A 21823-nucleotide genomic window follows, 5' to 3' on the forward strand; every position below is an offset into this window, starting at 1 on the left:
CTCTAACCCCAAAACTTTTCCCCTCTTTTTTCTTTACTAATTGTTGCGTCGCGTCCGGGTTCGATTAATAGTTTATAAAAAGACTAACAAGAATCTTGTTGAGTTACCGTGCGTTGGCGTGTATAGAATAGAATGTTAATTACTTTTCTAGTTTGTCTCAATCATTTAACAGACATATCGACAACCTTACTCCACTATTTTGGGTGGTCAAATTCATATAGGATGCCTTAGGGGTTAGAACGTACAATTTTACAGCTCGGTCACGAATTTGGGCGCTGTGTGCAGCACTGTAAAGTCATAATAAAGGTATGATGATATAGGCTAGATAGGATTAAGATGAGACAAAGTGAGGCACGATCATACAGGCTAGACAGGATTAAGATGAGACAAAGTGAGGAATGCGTAAGGAGTAAAACGTAGGGTCTTTCGAGTAGTCATATGTTACTAACTATCCGCTACACCCAAAAATTAACTGCTAGTTTAATTTTCAATCCAACTTCCCGTACAACTGTTTTTGGGCTATTTAACCCTGAAACCTTTCCTTCTTATACTTGAAAGTGTGCACCCGTTACAAAAGTCCAAAAGTTGACAAGATATGCCTGGACTATTTTGTGTTTAGATTAGAGAGACTTGTTTGAGGACCCACTTGTTCTTTAAATGTGCTAGTCTATCTTCTTTAATATATGCCCCATATTTTTTCAAAAAGCAGTGGCAACGACGTGCCGAGATTTTCATAACAAAATCAATAAGCACCAACCATTTACATATATTCTGAAATTGCAGTAGCTTTATAGCTCCAAACAAATCAATATAGCAAATGATGAATCAACACGTTAGACATGTACCATACACTCTATTCATATGAAGCATGTTTCTCCATAGTTACTAACATTTATCTAGAGAACCTTTACCCCGAAAAAAAATTATGGATTACGATTTGTTACTGGTAGAAGCAGACCCTTAAAATGATTATAGGTGTCTCACAAGACCACAAATACACTCAACCCTGACTCTACTCTTGCGCCTTAGCCTATCTGAGTAGTGAGAACAACATTTCCATCAAAACAGGTTACCTTAAGCCTTAGTTATCCTTTGTGAATCTTCAAAGGTCTCTTGTAAGCCGGAGGTTTTACATTGAATACTGATAGTGAGACATAGAAATACGTCCCTTTCTACGAGAATTTACATATGTTGACATAAAAGGTTCGGATCTTGTAATAGAAAAAAATCAGTAAAGCGGTTAAAACAACCTCTAGAATTACGTGTTCCCTAAGATACATTCCCATTTTAAAAAGGGCTTCTTGAAAGATGCAATGCGAATAGCTACCTTCATCTCCTCGATCTTCTCCTGTTTATTTGAGTTATAGTCCTTCAACTTCGGGGATGCACTACCACTCTTTAAGTGACTCAGTATTCGAACATCGCCCAATACGCCCGCCTTGTCAGGTTCAACGTACTGGGCCTGATTCTATAAACCTAGGCACGATTTAAAAACAGTGGTCACATACAATACATATCCACCTCGACTTACACGTACATTTGAGGGATAAAAGGAAAGTTTACTTGTCACCCAGACTATCCCCAAGTGTCTTCTCCCAACAAGCTTTGGAGCTAGAAGGTCAACAAGAATCGGATCTCCCTCTGTGACGAGGAAAGCATTCAAATTCAGTGAAAAGAAGGTATGAGTTTCTCAAATAAACAGTCGACCATAAACAAAATCATGCTACCAGTAATAGTAAATCAGTGCATTAATTCACGTTGGCACGGTGATAACGGCAAGGTGAATGAGAGGGAGCGGGATACAAAGTAAAATTTAATGCGAGTAGCCGAGAACATTTTTTAGCAGCAAAATATGATCCATAAAGTTGCTAATGAATGTGTCGCATCAGGGGCGGGCGCTGCATGCGGATATCACGAGAACTTTTATTGAATCTAGCTTGTAGCGCCTTTATAACCTTATTTTTGGTTCCCTTTTTAATGATTTTTCCTTGAACAAATAATTCAATCCATATCTTACACCCAAATTGACACATCTGCAAACCTACCAATATATAGTACTACATCCTTACTTGTAGTTCGTGGTGGCGCCACGGCCACTACTAAGGGCTGTAGATGAATAACTACAAGCTCCGTAAAACCCGAAATATTAGCACAAATACCAAGTCATGCCATAAACAAAGGCTTGAAAGAAATGACCAAATCAGTGGCACAATATAAACAGTTCTAATAACACCATCAATAATTGATGTGGAGTATTACTCCATAACCTAAAGGAATGTGTCTATTGTCAGAAACGTCAATACTAATCTAAGTCCGGAGCAATTAAGTGTTAAAACGTAAATATAAGCCTTAGAAAAAGTTCAAGTTCTAGAAGACAAGCAAAGAGCCGGTAAAAGAAGGAAAGGTGGAGGAAACGATTACCTGGAACTCTGCAAGGTTCTTATGGTTGTCGTCCGACCACATAATTAACAAAGGAGTTGCTACTGAGGCGAAACCAGAAATTAACGTGGCGCATTACCACGAAAGTTAGTAGTACGCTAAATCTATCACGCATAAAACAACAGAAAAATAATGCCCCTATCACAAACATATGTCTACTTTGAACATGGCACCGACACACGCACAGACTACTCATCACGACCGAGAGGCATCCCAATAAGGTCTTCCATTATGCCTGGTATCACAATAGCTGAATACAGGCGACATATGAGAGTAGCTACCAGAGTACCAGGTTTAAATCAAACGACACAACAAGAAGACATATAGAGATAGAAAGCGAGGGGTTTTGCCTAGATTTAGCTCCTAAATTTAGAGCAAACAGAGATAAGGTAGAAGAAGCATAATGAAAGGTTGCTAAAAAAGGGAACACTGAAAATTACAGTAAAGTGAAGGCAATTGTAAGTTCTACAAACTAATAAGATAGTCCTAGAAAAAATGGAGTACAAGAGGCAGTATAAGAGTTTAGTGACGCCAACATTATGATACTAATCCTAAGCTACATTGCCAACATTCTTGCAATGCTTCGCAATAGCTGACTTTAGGAGCATTTTAACAAAATCTTTAACATAGACTACACCACACGAAATCACACATTGATAACAAGAGCTATTGCCCAACCAAAGCTCACACAGACCGACAATATCTATCATGTATTTTTTTCCCTTCTTTTTAGTATAATACCAAAGCAGAAGCAATTCCTTCTGAACACTCAAATTTTGTACTGATATCATTTCCTGATGATCTCCTACCTAAAATCGAGCAATTCTTACTGCTATTGTTTTACTTTAATTCTTTAAATTAATTCCTTTCAAGGAAGTGATGTCAAAACCCAATTTTATTCCAGAAATTATCCCCAACTCTAGTAAGAAAAAACCCAAACTTAAATGTAAACCAATAGGCGGAGCTGAAATATAGATAGAAGAGTTCGGCGTATTTATGACAGATTAAAGTTTACAAACATACTTATTGTAACTAACATTAAGTGAACTGTACAATATTGAAATGGGTTTGCAAAGGAAAATAGGGAAAAGAATTCTGCAAATGAAATTGGTTAGCAATGACGTGCTCATCAAAATAAAATTTGACAAATTAGGGATAATGTCGGGGTCGCCTAACTCTCTAACAAACCTAACGATGAACCATATATGAATACCAAAAGCTTGCAGGGAAAGTTTAGTGTCATAGCTGGCAATTAACAAATGCCATCAAAACACAACCAAGATATGAATAGCAGAGAGGTGCGACAACCACTGACGTCACTATAACCTAATTAAAGACTTTTACAAAGAATGACCCAACTGTATCACCAGGTTGCCCATATGTAAGGCAGATCGTTGAGTGAACCCCATTAGGGAATTTATGCAAGTTTAACAATGAAAATGTTAGCAGCCAATTGGGCTACCACATTCCGAAACTCCAACTTCAGCCACTAACTTCAACATGAAAACAATGAACACTCCCATCATCACCCAAACCAAGATGAATCAATTCAACCACCCATCTTTTAAGCACCTTTAGTAGATAATAAATTATAGAATACAACGTCTTACAACATGATACGGTACTTTTAGTAATAATTGAGTATTTTCATACATAAAAGAACCGTCTTACAGGTATTCCACAATAATTTCTCTTATTAGTAGATTGTACACCAAAGCTGAAATCTTTTTTAAAATTCCAAAATTTTTCACCAAAAGTTATGATCTGTCCTCAATAATCAATTAAGATATTTCCCACTTCACTATATTTGAGTTAACTAAAACTATACTTCCCATGTCTAGATCAGTTGTTTACCTTTTATATTCTTTATGAGATGATACGTGCATTTTTTATACTCTTTTTAGCCTATTTCAGCACGTATTTCCATGCATTTTTATACTGTTTTTATAGTATTTTGCCCCGAATTGGCTACTTTGGTTCGTTTTGTCGGTTTTGTAGAAATGAACGCGAAAGTAGTGGAATCGTACCCTTTTTCGTCCTTTTTGCATGCATTTAGAGGAGACGGGATTTTCCAGAGTGAGATACTACGTTGGGAAGCGTCAAGGCACGGTTTACGAGGTAGTCAGTGACGAATCTGAGCTGAAATGAAGACAAAAGACTCGATCGAGTGGTTTATTCACTCGATCGAATGGTTTCTGCATCCCCAGTTGGTTGATCGAGTAGTTTTGTACTCGATCCAGAAGTTGCTGAAAAGAGAGTTACTCGATCGAGTAACTATTCTACTTGATCGAGTGGTTTCTGCTGTTATGGGCTTTAATTAGCCCGTGAGTTGATTTATTTCGATAAACTTATCTATTTTCCTATTTAAGCACGCTTTACTTGAGTCTTGCACTTTTTTGATAGTTATTAGCTTTGTCATACGCATAGCCTACGAGTTTCTGTTCAAATATAGCTGATTGTTTAGACTTGACCTGATAAATTGGCAAACTACTTGATAAATTCTGAGTTTTAGAGCCATAACTGGTGACATTCAAGACCAGTTCATTAGGAATTGAGAGTAGTACTCCTTGCATAGCATGTTCATCTTTTTTGCACTTTTATGACATTCAATTTCTTGTCAAATGCACATATTCGGGTTTGTGGTTGGTGTCACATGCAGGGAGGTGCTTGCAAATTTTCCCTTTTCCTTATATTTTTCACCCATTTAGCTCCACATAAGCCAAAACTTGCCTTTTTGACCCATTAGCTACATCCAAAATTAAGCCTGCCTAGTCAAGCTAGTTTTAGTATGTTCTTTTGTGGTATGATTTTCCGTCTGCAGTTTGGCCTGTATCTTTTGTATGGAGTTGGTGGAAATTAAGGAAGGAGAAAAGAAAAAAAGAATTGAAAAGGAAAAAAAGAGGAAAACATGAAAGAAAAAAAATGAAAAAAAAAAAAAAAAAAAAGCTGAATCACGTGAAAGAAGAAAAAAAAAGAAGTTTGAAAAAGTTTTATTTGTTTGATATGATTCATTTAGACGGTATTAAAAAAGGGAAGTTTGTGACCGTCTGACTCCTCCATTCTTATTCTATATTTTTGAGGAGATTGTGTTTGAGTTTAGTGAGTTGTGTGCCAAATGAAGGGCACTTGTATTCTATTTTTCAGTCAGTTGAGATTCGGATGGTTTATTATGGTCCTGTTAGGAACTAGCTTGACGCTTTTACCTCCACATTTCCATAACTTGTTTTGCCTTTTGTCACCTGAACCTCACTATTCCTATATTATTTGTACGCCCTCGGCTGTGACGGACATTATTGGTTGGAGTGTGTGCATTAGTACTTAAATTGTCTTTCATTTTTATTGCATGCATGTTATGTAGGTCGCAGTTAGGTGAGTGACTGTCTTTTCTTCTCTCTTTTACATATAACATTCACCCTTTGCTTCATAAGAGAAGAGTGACCACGAGAGAGTCCGATTTTGTTGGTCTTGCAAGGTCGATAGGTTGGCTATATTTCTGAACAGCTTATAACTCGTTTGCGTATTGACTGCTTAGCTTTAACTGTTAGTTTTTGTTGCATTAAATTGGTTCAAGTGGACAAGTTAAGCTAGCCCTGAGTTATCATTTCCGTTCCATTAGTTGCATTCTAGTTTACTCGAGGACGAGTAACGGTTCGGTTTGGGGAGATTTGATACGTGCATTTTGTATAGTCTTTTTAGCCTATTTCAGCACGTATTTCCATGTATTTTTATACTGGTTTTATAGTATTTTGCCCCGAATTGGCTACTTTGGTTCGTTTTCTCCGTTTTGTAGAAATGAACGCGAGAGTAGTGGAATCGTACCCTTTTTCGTCCTTTTTGCATGCATTTAGAGAAGACGGGATTTTTCAGAGTGAGATACTGCATTGGGAAGCGTCAAGGCACGGTTTATGAGGTAGTCGGTGGCGAATCTGAGCTGAAATGAAGACAAAAGACTCGATCGAGTGGTTTATTCACTCGATCGAATGGTTTCTGCATCCCCAGTTGGTTGATCGAGTAGTTTTGTACTCGATCCAGAAGTTGCTGAAAAGAGAGTTACTCGATCGAGTAACTATTCTACTCGATCGAGTGGTTTCTGCTGTTATGGGCTTTAATTAGCCCGTGAGTTGATTTATTTCGATAAACTTATCTATTTTCCTATTTAAGCACGTTTTACTAGGTCATTAGCATCTATCTTTTATCTTAATCAGTTTTACACAGAGAACTTTATTACGTTGCTTTTCCTTATTCACTGTAACTTTACATTGGGATTTACTTTGCTCGGATTCGATCGTTCTTTACGCCGGATTCGCACGATTGTAATTCCTTCCTCTTCTCTTAATAATAGTCAATCATTTGTTTGCTTTAATTGCTTGTTTACCTCATTTAATACTTTGCCCTAATTTACTTTTATGCATCTTATTGTTTATTTCATTATGTTTATTGTTAATTCGTTGTTAATTGTTAGTTTTGATATTAATAGCAATATGAGTAGCTAAATTTAATGCATGTTGGGATTAGGGGATCTGCGGTAGGAATGTGACGATGTAGTAAATGAAATAGATGAATTAATTGTGAGACTCTGTCACCATAGCAATTTAATTGTATTCATCGACTTAGTTGAGTTCACGCTTCTGAGTCATCTCTTTAGTCTGGCTAAAATTAATCCTAGATCGAAAGATTGGACTAAATAGGCCTGCTATGAACAGTAGACTACCCTGGCGAGAATGAAAGTTAAGTTAGTGGTATTTTAGGATAGAAAGTGGACCGAAAGGACCTTTCCACATCCGTCTTGCATTAATTCGTCTGAGTTATTTACAGCTGAGTCACTGGACTACCGTAGTGAACCGAATTTCCGACATGTCCCTTCTCTATCTGATAGTTTAATCCTATTTCCTTGCCTTTACTGCTCTTGTCTCTATTTCTCTTCCTTTAACCCCTTGTAGTTTAGAAAACAATTCAAACAACCACCCCCCCCCCCCCCCAATTTGTGACCAAATAGACGGACTTCTACAGATATCTTGCCTCCCTGAGGAGATCGACCTGAATTCCCTAGCTATATAGTTAGTTTAGTTAGTTTATTTTTGATAGGTACACGACAGACGTATCATGAGACTTATTTTAATCAAGAGTACGCAAATAACTGGGCCGAAGGAAATAATAAACTAATCATAGATCTAATTTATCACACCAAATAAGATCTAAACACTAAACAGTTTCAAAGGAATTCAGGATCAGGTATGATGATAATCTTAGCCATAGTATGACAAGTAAATCAAGAAGAGAAAAAGTAGAATGTAAAACAAAAGGAAATGGAAATCAGTGATAAAAAATAGAAAGGTTATTGGGGGAGTAAAAGTAACAAAAAAGGCAACGAAAATAGGAAAACCAATCAACACTTGCCAAAACGGAAAACAACAGAGATTAGACCAACGAAATAAGCACCTGTGTTTTAGCGTCGCTTATTATATTGTCGGTAGGCACGAGCTGGAAGCATCAAATAGCCGCTTTCCTATGGTTGTGCCGAATCTGCAATGTTCACCATATTAAAAACAGCCTGAAAAAGAGTAGTGCAAATTGCATAAAAGCGATGCACAACAATGCAACACCTAATCACCGTCCAGCACAAATGTCTATGACTGCTTCTAGAGTTAAATGCCAAATCGCCCACCTTTTTGCAGAATTAAAAGCAACTCGAGCCCCAGGATCATGCTCACAACTCCAGCTCCAGGAAAAAATAAACCCAATCCAGAAATCAAAAACAATAATCAATAAGAAGGAGGATAAATGATAATGGAAATACGTAAAAAAATTTAACAAATTAACAACTTGAATGAAAACAGTACTCACGCAAGGGTAATGCTCTCACTGTAAGTATTCACAGTCTGAACACTCACTACCAATGAGGCAGACCTTGACCAATTGTATTAGTATTGCCAAACAACTATCCTGTTCTATAATACAGAAGCAGGTTGCAGTCTTCCTGAAACACCCAAACTATCTCCCGTGTTTTTGCCTAAAGCGACGAAAAACTATATATATAGAAGGCAAAAGAAACATAAACTAAACACAAAATTCCAATAAACCCCACTCCCACTACAAACAAACACCAACAGAAGAATAACAGTAAAATAAGTACAAATCCATTCCAAGGAAACCCTAGAATAATAACAAACTCGAGATAAACCCTAACATATTACACAACCAACATCTCTTTAAAACCCACATAATTCTCAACACGCCACCCTAACAGACTCATGAAGTAAGCTAAAGAAGCCCTAAAACCCAAACGTAAAAGCAACTTAGAGCCTAAGACCACATTCATTAACCAAGCTGCAACATAAATCGAAAAGGGACATGTGGATGATACCTATGCAGGAGAAATTGAATGACCGTATCTACAATCCCGTTTGAAAAAAACCTGACATGAAGCAAAAAAAGTAGTCAGATGATTGATTAAAACTAGACATATCACAACTAAAATACAGAGCCTCACCTCTAGAGTAAGCAATGATCACTTGTGAGCCTATGACATCCGGACCGCCTTTGAATCCATCATTCAAAACGATTCGTGTAACTATAAAAGAAATCCTTTAAAGGGAGAATTAAACACTTAGAACAACACCCCTTAATTAAGAAACGAACAGAAATGGTACCCGGGTATTACAACAGCCAGCAGGATTGGCAATCCTAGCCGAGCAAAAAATACAAGTAGGTAACCCCAAACCGCGTTGTGTTTGCAATAGTAAGCAGATGTAAGCGCAAGCCGAGGAAGGTGATGTAAAGGAAATAGGGGAGCAAACAAAAAGGTTCACATACTGTAACAGACGAAGAAACTAAATGATCACATTCAGCGACGGGCCAACACAGATAGCCAAGGGTTTGAATCCACCACAGATGAGCAGGTGCTTAAAGCTTGGATGCCATGAGTACCTGTAGACACAATATCAGATTAGCACAACCACTGCACAACAGTTTAAGACGCAATGACTGTGCTGCAACAAAAATCAAAGCATAACCAGAATCAACAAAAACTAACATACCATTCAAAACCAAATGACCTATCGGTGATACCTGCAATCGCCCAAAACCAAACGGCAACCACATTTCTCAACATCTAAAATCACCTAAGGAGTGCATGAACTCCAACTCACCCGGCTAACTGCAGCCCCAAGCTCATGTCCTTTGCACACTCAAGCACCAGTAAAAAAAAAATGGAATTCAAAATAAGTGTTACTCTTGTTAGAGTGATATGTGGGTGAGCTCCCTAGATAATTAATGACCATAAAACACATACATCAAAGGCATCAACAGTTCTATTCACTCCTTGAACTTGGGGAAGATAATAAGTAGACTGACACTACTCTTGTCGCAGTTGTTTTAAATAATGAACCGAGCTATCCACAAACGGTCCGCATAGTAGCAATGCTACCCTTAATAAACCACCACCATAATCATCATAACTCAACTTAAGGCAACTTAAGTAACTGATGTTCTGACATCTTTGATACACAATCCCTCACACAGTTGTAGCAATAACAGCTATACGACATTCGACCAAACCTATATGCAATTAACAAACATACAAAATCACACAATGAAAACAAATGTAAATTCGGCAATGTGGGAAACCTAACCAGACTCTTCTGCGACGAAAATAAATCCAAGCTTCTGCCTGTCAAATCAATTAGCCTACTTTCTTTGTGAATACCCATTTTTTATAACAAGAAAGCCAGAAACCCTATTAATGCACTAATGCCTGCATACCTGATATATGCTTCATCCTAAATAATAAACTTCATGTTCGAACATGTAAACAATTAATTAATACTCAGTAAAAAGTAGTCGAAATTCAACATATTACACGCACTACTACAAGCACCAAATTATAACTCAAAATTACAGAAAAAGGCATGTATGAATTGATTTGCTAAAAAGGATAAAAAAATAAAATGAGAATGAATATGAACTCATAATACCATTGCTAATTTTAGAGGAAATGAGCTTATTGACGAAGTGAATTGCATAACCATGGACCGACACCAATGTTTACCAAGTTATCCACTCTATAGCAGTAAGAACCAACAGAAAGTTAACAATGAGGCACTTCAATCAACCCACTAACAATACTAAATTTGCAAAGAACAACAATAACCCACGAAAACTAAGCAAAGACCAATTTCAATCAAACCTGAGATTCATAAGTTTGCAAATATATCGGCGCATCAACACACGGGCAATCTAAATAATAAAAATAAATGCAAATTGGCGAGTGAAAGATTGAGCAAAAAATAGCACATACCACACAAAACTAAGCTTCCAACGTTCCACTAACACGTACGATGAAACCAAAATATCAAAATTACTATAAAATCAAAACAATCAGAAAGTATACCCGAAATTAGGTGAACCAATACCGCGACTGTGACTGAAATCAAGATGTTATAATATCTCAGCCGACTTGTTTGATTCTTAAACCCAAATTATACAGTAAATACTGAGTAGTAGTCAGCGTCTAGAACACACAAGTAAATTGATAATGGTAAAAGCTTGGTGTCAAATATCACCCAACAAAACAAATGATACATTCCCCATATGTACAGACATTTCAATATTTCGGACTTCTAACATTTCGGATTTAACTGATACATTTTCATATTACTGCCCGGATATAATCCAACTCCGCCAAAACAAATGAAACTAAGAAATTAACGCCTGTCAACGGCCAGTAGCCTTTGCAATGTACGAGTAATGCGGAATTATATGTTATGGCAATGTGATTCCATGGATAAAAGTACATAATGTCCAGCAGATTGCACGGTGATTGTTATTCACGTCAACTCAACGGCCATTTAACTATAAACAACGAGATAAAACAGAAATAGAAAAAAAGATGCTGAGAAATTCAGCACATATTTCCCGCCCCCAGGATCCTCATCATCGACAATCCCATGACCCTTGATCGCATATACACAAGATATCGCCATAGCAAAAGAAGAAAATGACAATGGAAATAGCAACCAATCAGTAATCGCAAAAAACAAAAAGTAGAAATGAGGGTATGGTACCAATCACAATACTAATAATCGCAATAGTAATAATAATACACTAATAATAATAACAAGAAGAACAACAAACCTTAATAGTAATAATAATACCAATCTCACCACTAATAATAATAGCACCAAAAAGCCAATGTCGGCAATAACAGTATAACAACCAAACTTCATTTGAAAAACCTAATTTACAATTTACAAATCCTAATTTCTAAACAAAACTAAGAAGACGGAGCTCATAGATTAGTCTGAAATAATCAACAAAGAATAAAAATTGGGATAAATACCTAGGTTTTGCGGAGAGAGATGGATAGAGATGTGAGAAGCAAGAGACCGATGAGAATGGTTGGAGTAGATAGAAAGAATAGGAAAAGGTGTGGCTGTGAGTGAAAGAGAGAATGGAAGGATAAGATCTAATAGGACAAATCAACGGTGGAAAGGGAACTTGGCTGTTCATTGCTACAGTGCAGCCAAGTTCTCTCTTTTAAAAAGATAGGGATTACTAGATTTTACACCTTATAGTACAATAGTGGCTTTAAAATATCTTTCATGTTGTTGACCTTAAAAAAGAAAGTTTTTTTTTATTTGAAACGTATATTTACCCCTATTTTGATCAGTTTATACACTTAATATTAAAGAAAAAAATAGGGTATTGATGGTTCTCGGAAAATATAAAATTTGTCAGTCTCTTCTAAGACGAAGGTATCCATCTTAACAATAAAACGGGTCAAATATCACCCGTTTAGATATATAAGACAAATAAATTGGCTTTCCCTATGCATTCTACTTACTAAATCCCGTCCATAATATGATTGAGTTGGATTTTAACTCAAAAGTATAATTTTTCGTCAAAAGACGGAATTAGAAATCAAATCAAGAAAGCTTACAAGAATGATCGTTTTTTTTTATGAGTTAATATTGAAAAGAGTAAATTAGAAACAGAAAAAAATCAATTTTAGCACACTTTTCCTGCCCTCCTACACCGTCATTAGTTACTCACTTTTTTTTTTTTTAATTCTGCTTTCACCTTAAAACTAACTCTCTAATTAAAACTTATTCATCATCAATGAAATACGCCATTCATATTGAGTTCGACAGATTAGAAATTAATACAAACTCTAAGAACCATATTATTAGTTAAAAAAGGGTAAAATTGTTAAAACAAGAGGATAACAATCTGAACTTCACTAAATCTTATTGAACACACCAACTGGCTTTTTATAGAGCCTAAACACAAGAAGCATGCCTACTTACGTGCTAACAAACTAACAACCTAGGACTAGATCAAAACAAATAGAGAATCCCTAAATTATAGAAATATTCAAAGATGATGACTAAGTAGCAGACTAACAACTAACGTAAAAATAGGACAAACTACAACTACTTCATTTCCTCCCCTAAACTAAACTGTATGTCACAGTTAGTTTAACTCGGATGCTGCGCAAACTCCTAGCTTCTCTCTCAATCTTTGGAAAGACTCTAATTTCAATGGCTTGGTAAAGATGTCGGCTACTTGATCATGCGTACCACAATGCTTCAAGTGAACAACCCCATCACTTGCAATATTATGAAGAAAGTGAAATCGCACTTGAATGTTCTTACTTCTACCATGGAATACAGGATTTTTAGCAAGCTTGATTGTTGAACTATTATCACAAAAAATAACAGTGTTTGAGCCTCCTTCATACTTGAGTTTTGCCAAAATTCTTTTCATCCATATTGCTTGAGTTGAACATGCAGCAGCAGCTACATACTCCGCTTCAGTAGTACTTAGAGTAACGATCGGCTGCTTCCTTGAGGACCAAGCAACTGCTCCTGAACTTAAAAGAAATACATAGCCCGAGTACTTTTTCTATCATCAACGTCACCCGCATAATTGCTATCAGTAAATCCGATAAGCTCCTTATTTCTACCCGTCTTATAAAATAATCCAAAGTTAGAAGTTCCTTGTAGATAGCGCATTATTCTTTTGGCAGCCAATAAATGAATCTCGGTTGGTTTAGACATATATCTACTAATCAAACTCACAGCATACATGATATCTAGCCTTGTTGATGTGACATACATCAAGCTTCCTATCAGTTGCCTATAATAAGTTTCATCAACTTTCTCTCCGTTTTCATCTCGGGAAATCTTTGATCCCGGAACAATAGGATTTTGAACCGAATTGCATTCTTTCAATCCAAATTTCTTCAAAATGTCCGACACATATTTCTTTCGGCTAATAAATATTCCGTCACTGCTTTGTAAGACTTCTAACCCAAGGAAAAATTTCATTTTACCAAGGTCTGACATTTCAAACTCATTCATCATTGATTTCTTAAAGTCACTGACTATATTCTCGTCATCTCCGGCATAAATCAATCATCAACATAAAGACTTACAACCAAAAGTTTACCTTGCCTGCTGACCTTAGTGAAGAGTGTATGTTCACTGTCACATTTCTCGAAACCTTCTTTCAGAAAATAAGCTTCAATGCGACTAAACCATGCCCTTGGTGCTTGCTTTAGTCCATATAACGCTTTATTGAGCTTGTAGACTTTGTGCATTTCATTTTTTACCTCATAGCCTCTTGGTTGATCAACATACACATCTTCCTTAAAGGTACCATGAAGAAAAGCCGATTTAACATCAAGTTGATAAACATGCCATCCTCTCTGTGCAGCTACGGCAAGGAACATTCGAACAGTATCCATAAGTGACACCGGTGCATATACTTCTTCATAATCAACCCCATACTCATGTGCGTACCCCTTAGCAACCAAACGAGCTTTGTATTTCTCTATTTCACCATTCTCATTAACCTTCGTCTTGTAAACCCACTTAACCCCGATTTTCTTTGCACCTTCTGGTAGCTCGGTCAAGTATCATGTATTGTTTTTGTGAATTGACTTTATCTCTGAATCCATGGCCTTTACCCATTTAGCATCAGTTGATGCCTCTTTATAGCTCACCGGATCTGTCTCAACAGAAAGTGCCCAATTAGCCGCATCGTCTTCATCAGAGAGACCTTCTCCAGAAGTGTAATCTTGCATCCATGATGGAGTTTTTCTTACTCTTGAATAATAGAATATGTCAATATTCTTGTTATTATCTCTTCCTATCTTTATGTATAGTTAGTCCTCTAACTTAGGAGTAGTTATACTGACTTCCTGTTTTTTAGCTTAGAATTAGTCTAACTCCTAATTGCTCTCCTTGTATTACGTTGAGTTGGACTAGGATAGTCAGACTCCTCATTGTACTATAAATATGATATGTGATGAATAAGAATACTCAGGGATTGAAATCTTTTATGGTATCAGGTACCAATCCGATCCTCTCATCTCTTCCGCTCTCTTTTCTATCTCTACATTCTCATCATGGCCAACGGCAACAAATCATTTCATCCTGTTTACTCCGTCTCAAATATCAAAAATTTTGTTCCTATCACCCTTGAAACAGAGAACGTTCACTATGCTTCGTGGGCGGAATTATTCAAAAACACCGCTCGCGCATTCGATGTCATCGCTCATATTGAGCCACCTAAAGACACTGTCATTAACAAGGATGCTCTATGGTCTCGACTCGACGCTATCGTCAAACAATGGATTTATGCTACCATATCCATTGATCTTCTCCATACCATCATTGATGCCGACTCCTCTGCTGAACAAGCATGGACTCGCCTCAAAGACCTTTTTAATGATAATCAAAATGCTCGTGCCGTGATGCTTGAACAACAATTCACTAACATTCGGATGGATCAATACCCGAATGTCTCCTCTTACTGTCAAGCCTTGAAGATGATAGCCGATCAATTGGCTAATGTTGGCGCCCCGGTCTCCGACACCCGTCTCGTTCTCCAACTTGTCACTCACGTTTCTGATGGGTATCGGGGTATTGCCACCTTAATTCAACAAAGTGATCCGCTCCCCTCTTTTCACAAAGCCAGGAGCATGCTCACACTCGAAGAAAGTACCCGCTCTGCTCAGTCCAATGCCGGACCTGATTCTGCCCTTGCCGTGTCCCACTCGGACACAAATGCTGCTGCTGAACCCAAGCCGCCCTCCAACCATGGCAATAACAATCAGCAAAACAACTATTACAGAGGGAAAGGCGGACGCAATAACAATCGCAGCAACAATTACAAAGGTAAAAACAATGGTAATGGTAACTCTCATTACAATAACAATAACAATGGCAGGTACAATGGTAATGGCAATGGCCGCAACAACCAGCAGAGCTCCGTTCAGGCACCCTCCGGCTGGACATGGGTCCCTATATCCCCGTGGCAAGCACAACCAGGGTGGGGGACACCACCTTGTCCTTACCCGACTACCGGCTGGACTCAACCCAATTCTCGTGGCATCCTTGGGCCTCGTCCTCAACAGGCTCTCCTTACTCAATCTCCTACTACCGGGATGCCCCAGGGAGCCCTTGTTCCCACTGATCTCGCCGCGGTGATGCAAAGTCTCAATCTTCAACAGCCTGACGACATGTATTATATGGACACGGGAGCAACTTCGCACATGACCGGTACCAATGGTAATCTTGCTTCTTATTCTTTTTTGAGTAGTCCTCGTCATGTTATTGTCGGTAATGGTAACGCGATTCCTGTTATTGGTCATGGTACAACCACCTTCCCTTCCCTTAAACAAAATCTTCACCTTAAAGACGTATTACATGTACCTAACATAATTAAAAATTTGGTCTCTGTACGAAAATTCACTACCGACAATAAAGTTTCTGTTGAGTTTGACCCTTTCGGTTTTACTGTGAAGGACCTCACGACGGGGGTGCCGATAATGAGAAGCACTAGCACGGGGGACCTCTACCCTCTCGTCTCATCTCAAACTGAAGCCTCACCTGTCCCTCAAGCTTTGTCTGCTGTTTCGTCCTCTACTTGGCATGATCGTCTTGGTCATCCGGGATCCGCTATTTTTAATTCTGTTTGCACTAATAAGGACATTGGCTGTAGACCCATACGTCCTACTTCTATTTGTTATTCATGTCAAATTGGAAAACATATTAAATTGCCGTTTTATCCTTCTATGTCCAACACTGTTTTGCCGTTTGATATTTTGCACTCGGATTTGTGGACTTCACCAGTCTTGAGTAACATGGGTCACCGGTATTACATATTATTTTTAGACGATTATACCAATTTTTTATGGACTTTTCCACTTACAAATAAATCACATGTATACCAAATTTTCACTACCTTTTATACCATGATCAAGACTCAATTTCACATCTCCATTAAAACTATTCAATGCGATAATGGACGGGAGTTCGACAATTATTCACTTAAAAATTTCTTAACCACTCGTGGCATGCTTTTCAGGTTTTCTTGCCCATACACCTCGTCTCAAAATGGAAAGGCGGAACGTAAAATCCGAACAATAAATAATACAATGCGCACACTCCTCCTTCACGCTCACATGCCCCCCTCTATGTGGCCCCATGCTCTTGAAATGGCAACATACTTACACAACATTCTCCCTAGCAAAGCCAATAAAAACGTATCCCCGACCTCCAGCCTTTATGGTCGCACTCCGTCTTATGCATCTCTCAAAACCTTCGGATGCCTCTGTTTTCCTCACATACCTCCCTCCACTACTCACAAACTTGCCCCACGTGCTACCCCTTGTGTGTTTCTCGGTTACCCGTCTCACCATCGAGGTTATAAATGTTATGACTTACAAACTCGCAGGATTCTTGTTGCTCGGCATGTTACTTTTGATGAGACCGTCTTCCCTTTTGCCTCACAAAATAACATCCCCACCTCTTCTTATGATTTTCTAACTCCTGCCCCTACCCCATATTTAGTTTCACACCTCAATAATGAACCCGACAATTGCACACCCGAACCTACTACCACGGCTACTGCGTCCCCTGTCACCTCCCCGGTCCGGTCTCCAAACACGACCACCTCCCCTCCCTCGGCCAACACCCCACCTGCCGAGCCACGACCTGCTCCACAATCCCCACAAATGCAAACTCGTGCTCAGCACGGGATTTTTAAGCCTAAACCCATCCTTGATTTATGTGTCACTACTCCTCTGTCACCCATTCCCAAAAACCCCATAGACGCCCTCCATGAACCTAATTGGAATCGTGCCATGAAAGACGAATATGAGGCTCTCATTAAGAATGAGACATGGGTCCTTGTGCCACGTCCACCCGATGTCAATATTACTCGTTGTCTATGGTTGTTTAAGCATAAATTTAAAGCTAATGGTGATTTGGAGCGGTACAAAGCTCGTCTTGTTGTTAATGGCAGGTCACAGCAGGTAGGAGTCGATTGTGATGAGACTTTTAGTCCAGTAGTCAAGCCCGCTACCATTAGGACCGTCCTCAGCCTGGCCATCTCCAAACATTGGTCTATTCATCAACTCGATGTTAAGAATGCTTTTTTACATGGTCATCTTGCCGAGACCGTCTACATGCACCAGCCACCTGGGTTCCGAGATCAGGCCCGTCCCAATCATGTTTGTCTATTAAAAAAATCTTTATACGGTCTAAAACAGGCCCCACGGGCGTGGTATCATCGGTTCGCTACATATGTCGCAAGTATTGGTTTTGTTAACAGTAAGTGTGACAATTCACTTTTTATTTATGCTGATGGCTCCAACATGGCTTATATTCTACTATACGTTGATGACATACTTTTAATTACAAGCACTGATGCACTACGTAAAGATATTATGGCTCGGCTTCGGACTGAATTCGCAATGACGGACCTTGGTCCACTCAATTACTTCCTCGGGATTTCGGCAATCAGAAACAAACAGGGACTTTTTCTTCATCAAAAGAAATATATTGAGGAAATTATCGCCCGTGCTAATATGCAGTCGTGTAAACCAGCGCAAACTCCTGTTGATACCAAAGCTAAACTTTCTGCCTCGTCTGGTGCTCTTATCTCCGACCCGACTTTGTACCGCAGTCTCGCCGGGGCCCTTCAATATTTAACTTTTACCCGTCCCGATATCTCTTATGCAGTGCAACAGGTGTGTTTGTATATGCACGCTCCTCGGGATGCCCACTTTGGTGCGTTGAAACGGATCATTCGGTATTTACAGGGCACACCAACACACGGTCTACACCTCTCTGTCTCCAATACTTCTTCATTGGTTGCCTACACCGATGCCGATTGGAGTGGCTGCCCCGATACTCGTCGGTCCACATCCGGGTACTGTGTTTATATTGGTGATAATTTAATATCCTGGTCTTCAAAACGGCAAGCTACAATCTCGCGTTCCAGTGCAGAGGCCGAATATCGAGGCGTAGCTAATGTCGTTGCAGAAACTTGTTGGCTCCGCAACCTGCTATTAGAACTTCATTGTCCAATTCGGAAAGCCACCATGGTTTATTGTGACAATGTCTCTGCCATTTACATGTCCGGCAACCCCGTCAATCATCAGCGGACCAAACATATTGAAATCGATATACACTTTGTCCGTGAAAAGGTGGCGCTAGGTCAAGTTCAAATACGTCATGTCCCGTCTCGCTACCAATATGCTGATATTTTCACTAAAGGATTGCCTAAGATTCTCTTTGACGATTTTCGCTCCAGTCTCAGCGTTCACCCACCTCCCGCTTCGACTGAGGGGGTGTAATAGAATATGTCAATATTCTTGTTATTATCTCTTCCTATCTTTATGTATAGTTAGTCCTCTAACTTAGGAGTAGTTATACTGACTTCCTGTTTTTTAGCTTAGAATTAGTCTAACTCCTAATTGCTCTCCTTGTATTACGTTGAGTTGGACTAGGATAGTCAGACTCCTCATTGTACTATAAATATGATATGTGATGAATAAGAATACTCAGGGATTGAAATCTTTTATTGAACTTGACTGTACACCATCAGTTTGATGGTCCACATGATTTTGCACATTTGTGTCTTCAGTATTTTGAACGCCTACATCATCATTACTTTCAGAATTATTGTCCTCTGATTTGTTGGTAATTTAAGTGTAATTACCGGTTCATTTTAGCGTACTCAGGTTTGGTTTATAGATGGGTAAGTTCGTTATAATATAATGTAAGTTCGGGTAGTACGGAGTGTACACTTGCATAATTATTTATGAATTTACGGAATAGTTTTCATTTGAACAACTATGACGGGGGGCTTCGGGGCAATGCCCGGGAAACTTTGACGGGTTTTAATTCCCACAATAGACATTTAATATGTCGGAATTTGTGAAAAGTTACTACTCTTCACAAATACATCCCTCTACACCTTTTCATATCTATATAAATAGAATGGGGTTGAAGATGTTTGGAAAAATAGACAATCTCATCTTCTGCATCATTGAACAAAAAACACAAACTACTCAAAAATACTTCTTAATTATATCTCGTATTCGTGCCGAATACGAGAGGGCAACCGCCTTTATCTCAATAGAAAGTTCGATACAACCCAGGCACTAAAGTAAGGGTCGAATTGTTCTATTAGGAAAGCATAGCGATTCGGTGCGGTTTTCATTATTGTCTTTTCAGTTCGTGTACAATTTTCTAACAATCTAATAGAACAATTTCGAAATCTGTCAAGATGACGAATGTCAAGGAATGACAATGAAAGATTCTTAAGAGTATTTGTTCGTTCTGTGATTATGATCGTACTGGTACACGTGATATCAAGAGAAATGGTTATTGCTGTCGGAATTGTTTCCAATTATTTAATTGATGATATTACGTAAACATCATAGCTTTGTCTACTAATTATTGAAAGCAAGTGCGTATATGATGTTTTCTGTGCGGCAATGGGATGATCATTGGGCCATGATAGTTAGTAATTTAGTGCTGGAACATTGGCCATTGCATTTATACATGCAGAATTGCAAGTTTGTGAAAAGTTCGGTCTCGATTTCATGATGATAAGGATATCTTATATTCTCGGATCTGAAACGTCACAGCCCATAAGATATGTCCTTAAATTTCTCTTATAATTGGGTCTAAAAAGATGTTAATCACTAGTATTAACATTGTCCACCCCTGCTATTTAATTTGTGTGTGGTATATGTCGAATTACTAGGAGCATAAAATGGCATAATTTTTTTTTCATCAACATTTTGTACGGCATTGTTATTTAGTGTACGCTTCTGGATAATAATCAATGCATTACTTATTGTTTCTTTTGCTGACAAGTTGTGTCATTTGTTTAAGAAACCGTATTTATGATACTTGTTTTTATGATATATAATACATGTAAGTTTGTCGTCTATTGGATAATGAATAATTTTATATTATTCTTATGGAAGTTGTAATGGTACAATATCTCTAAAACGAGTGACTTGACTCGTGTTCAAGATTGATCTATGGGTCTCTTATGCGATGTTATATAATGTGAAAATGAGCTATTGAGTGAGAATGACTATATTTTGTCTCTTGAATGTAATACATGAAAATGTGGATATTAAGCGGTAGCATATAGATATACATGTGTGGCTTGATAGCATAGTGTATTGATATAGGGCGGTATTAAGGGTCCGTAAATGGTACCTTAGGTAGCCTAATTTTCAAGGAGGAGATGAAACTCACCCATGTAGGACATAAATATTGAGGTTGTGTTAAAATCTCACATTGATTATTTATATATGCAAATTTAATATGTAAAGTAATATTTATGAAATGTGATGTTTTGATCAATGGATATTTGATCGGTTATTTAATAAAGTTGTTAAAGTTCTAACTGTTTTGTAATGATTGTTTAACATGTTAATAACTTATGTAAAGCTTTTTAAAGTTTGATTATGTGATAGATTTTACCATATAATCTCGAGAATGATGGTTTGTTATAACCATGGTGAGATTATGGAGTTATGGTGGTTTAATCATGTAAGAGGTACATCAGTAATATTGAATGTACAGTTTTTTAACGAGTCCGGTAATGGAGAAGTCATTTGTTGTAGGATTTTTGACAAGTTGATCTTTGGCATAGACCAAAGATGATTTACTTTGTAAAAAGGTGGTTTTGTCATCGTGTTCTTCTATGAAGGACATGGGGGAGGTAATATGATCCTTGGTATTAGGATCAAGGGTGAGAGTATGATTATTATATACCGGTTAATACTCTCAAAGGGCGAGTAAGGCATTTTATTCAATAATAAAAATGGAGTTATTACTCGGGTTTTCACAAGGGATTAATTATTGCGGTTTGACAAGTTGAATAAGTATACTAGTTTAGCTAGTGCTCATATTTGACGAGCGATTAGGCAAATGTGAAAATGTATAAAGTAAACCGTGAAATATGGTTTGTCCTATGTCGTTTTTCCTTCGGTTATATAGGGAAAATGTTGTAGAAATGACCATTACCAATGTAGATGGTCATTTCTACAAGTTGTAGAGTGTTT

At 38.0% G+C, this 21823-nt stretch overlaps 1 protein-coding gene and 2 long non-coding RNA genes across 3 annotated transcripts; 1 reads left to right on the plus strand and 2 right to left on the minus strand.

Annotated features, from left to right (window-relative positions):
* Positions 1 to 1069: 1069 nt before the first annotated feature.
* LOC141634004 (uncharacterized) lies at positions 1070 to 8177 on the minus strand. The gene is made up of 4 exons (XR_012538748.1): positions 8105 to 8177; positions 7879 to 7962; positions 1564 to 1641; positions 1070 to 1476 (listed from the first exon to the last, which is right to left on the minus strand). It is a non-coding gene; the product is annotated as an uncharacterized LOC141634004 (long non-coding RNA).
* Positions 8172 to 11827, minus strand: LOC141634005 (uncharacterized). The gene is made up of 4 exons (XR_012538749.1): positions 9477 to 11827; positions 9253 to 9366; positions 8930 to 9024; positions 8172 to 8854 (listed from the first exon to the last, which is right to left on the minus strand). It is a non-coding gene; the product is annotated as an uncharacterized LOC141634005 (long non-coding RNA).
* A 2725-nt stretch (positions 11828 to 14552) lies between these two features.
* On the plus strand, positions 14553 to 16545 carry LOC141634006 (uncharacterized). Its single transcript, XM_074446339.1, has 2 exons — positions 14553 to 16013; positions 16250 to 16545. The coding sequence occupies exons 1-2, from the start codon at positions 14849 to 14851 to the stop codon at positions 16285 to 16287; spliced, it is 1203 nt and encodes a 400-aa protein (XP_074302440.1). The 5' UTR covers positions 14553 to 14848; the 3' UTR covers positions 16288 to 16545.
* Positions 16546 to 21823: the final 5278 nt, after the last annotated feature.

Source organism: Silene latifolia, chromosome Y (assembly GCF_048544455.1).
Source record: "Silene latifolia isolate original U9 population chromosome Y, ASM4854445v1, whole genome shotgun sequence".
NCBI classification, from domain to species: Eukaryota; Viridiplantae; Streptophyta; class Magnoliopsida; order Caryophyllales; family Caryophyllaceae; genus Silene; species Silene latifolia.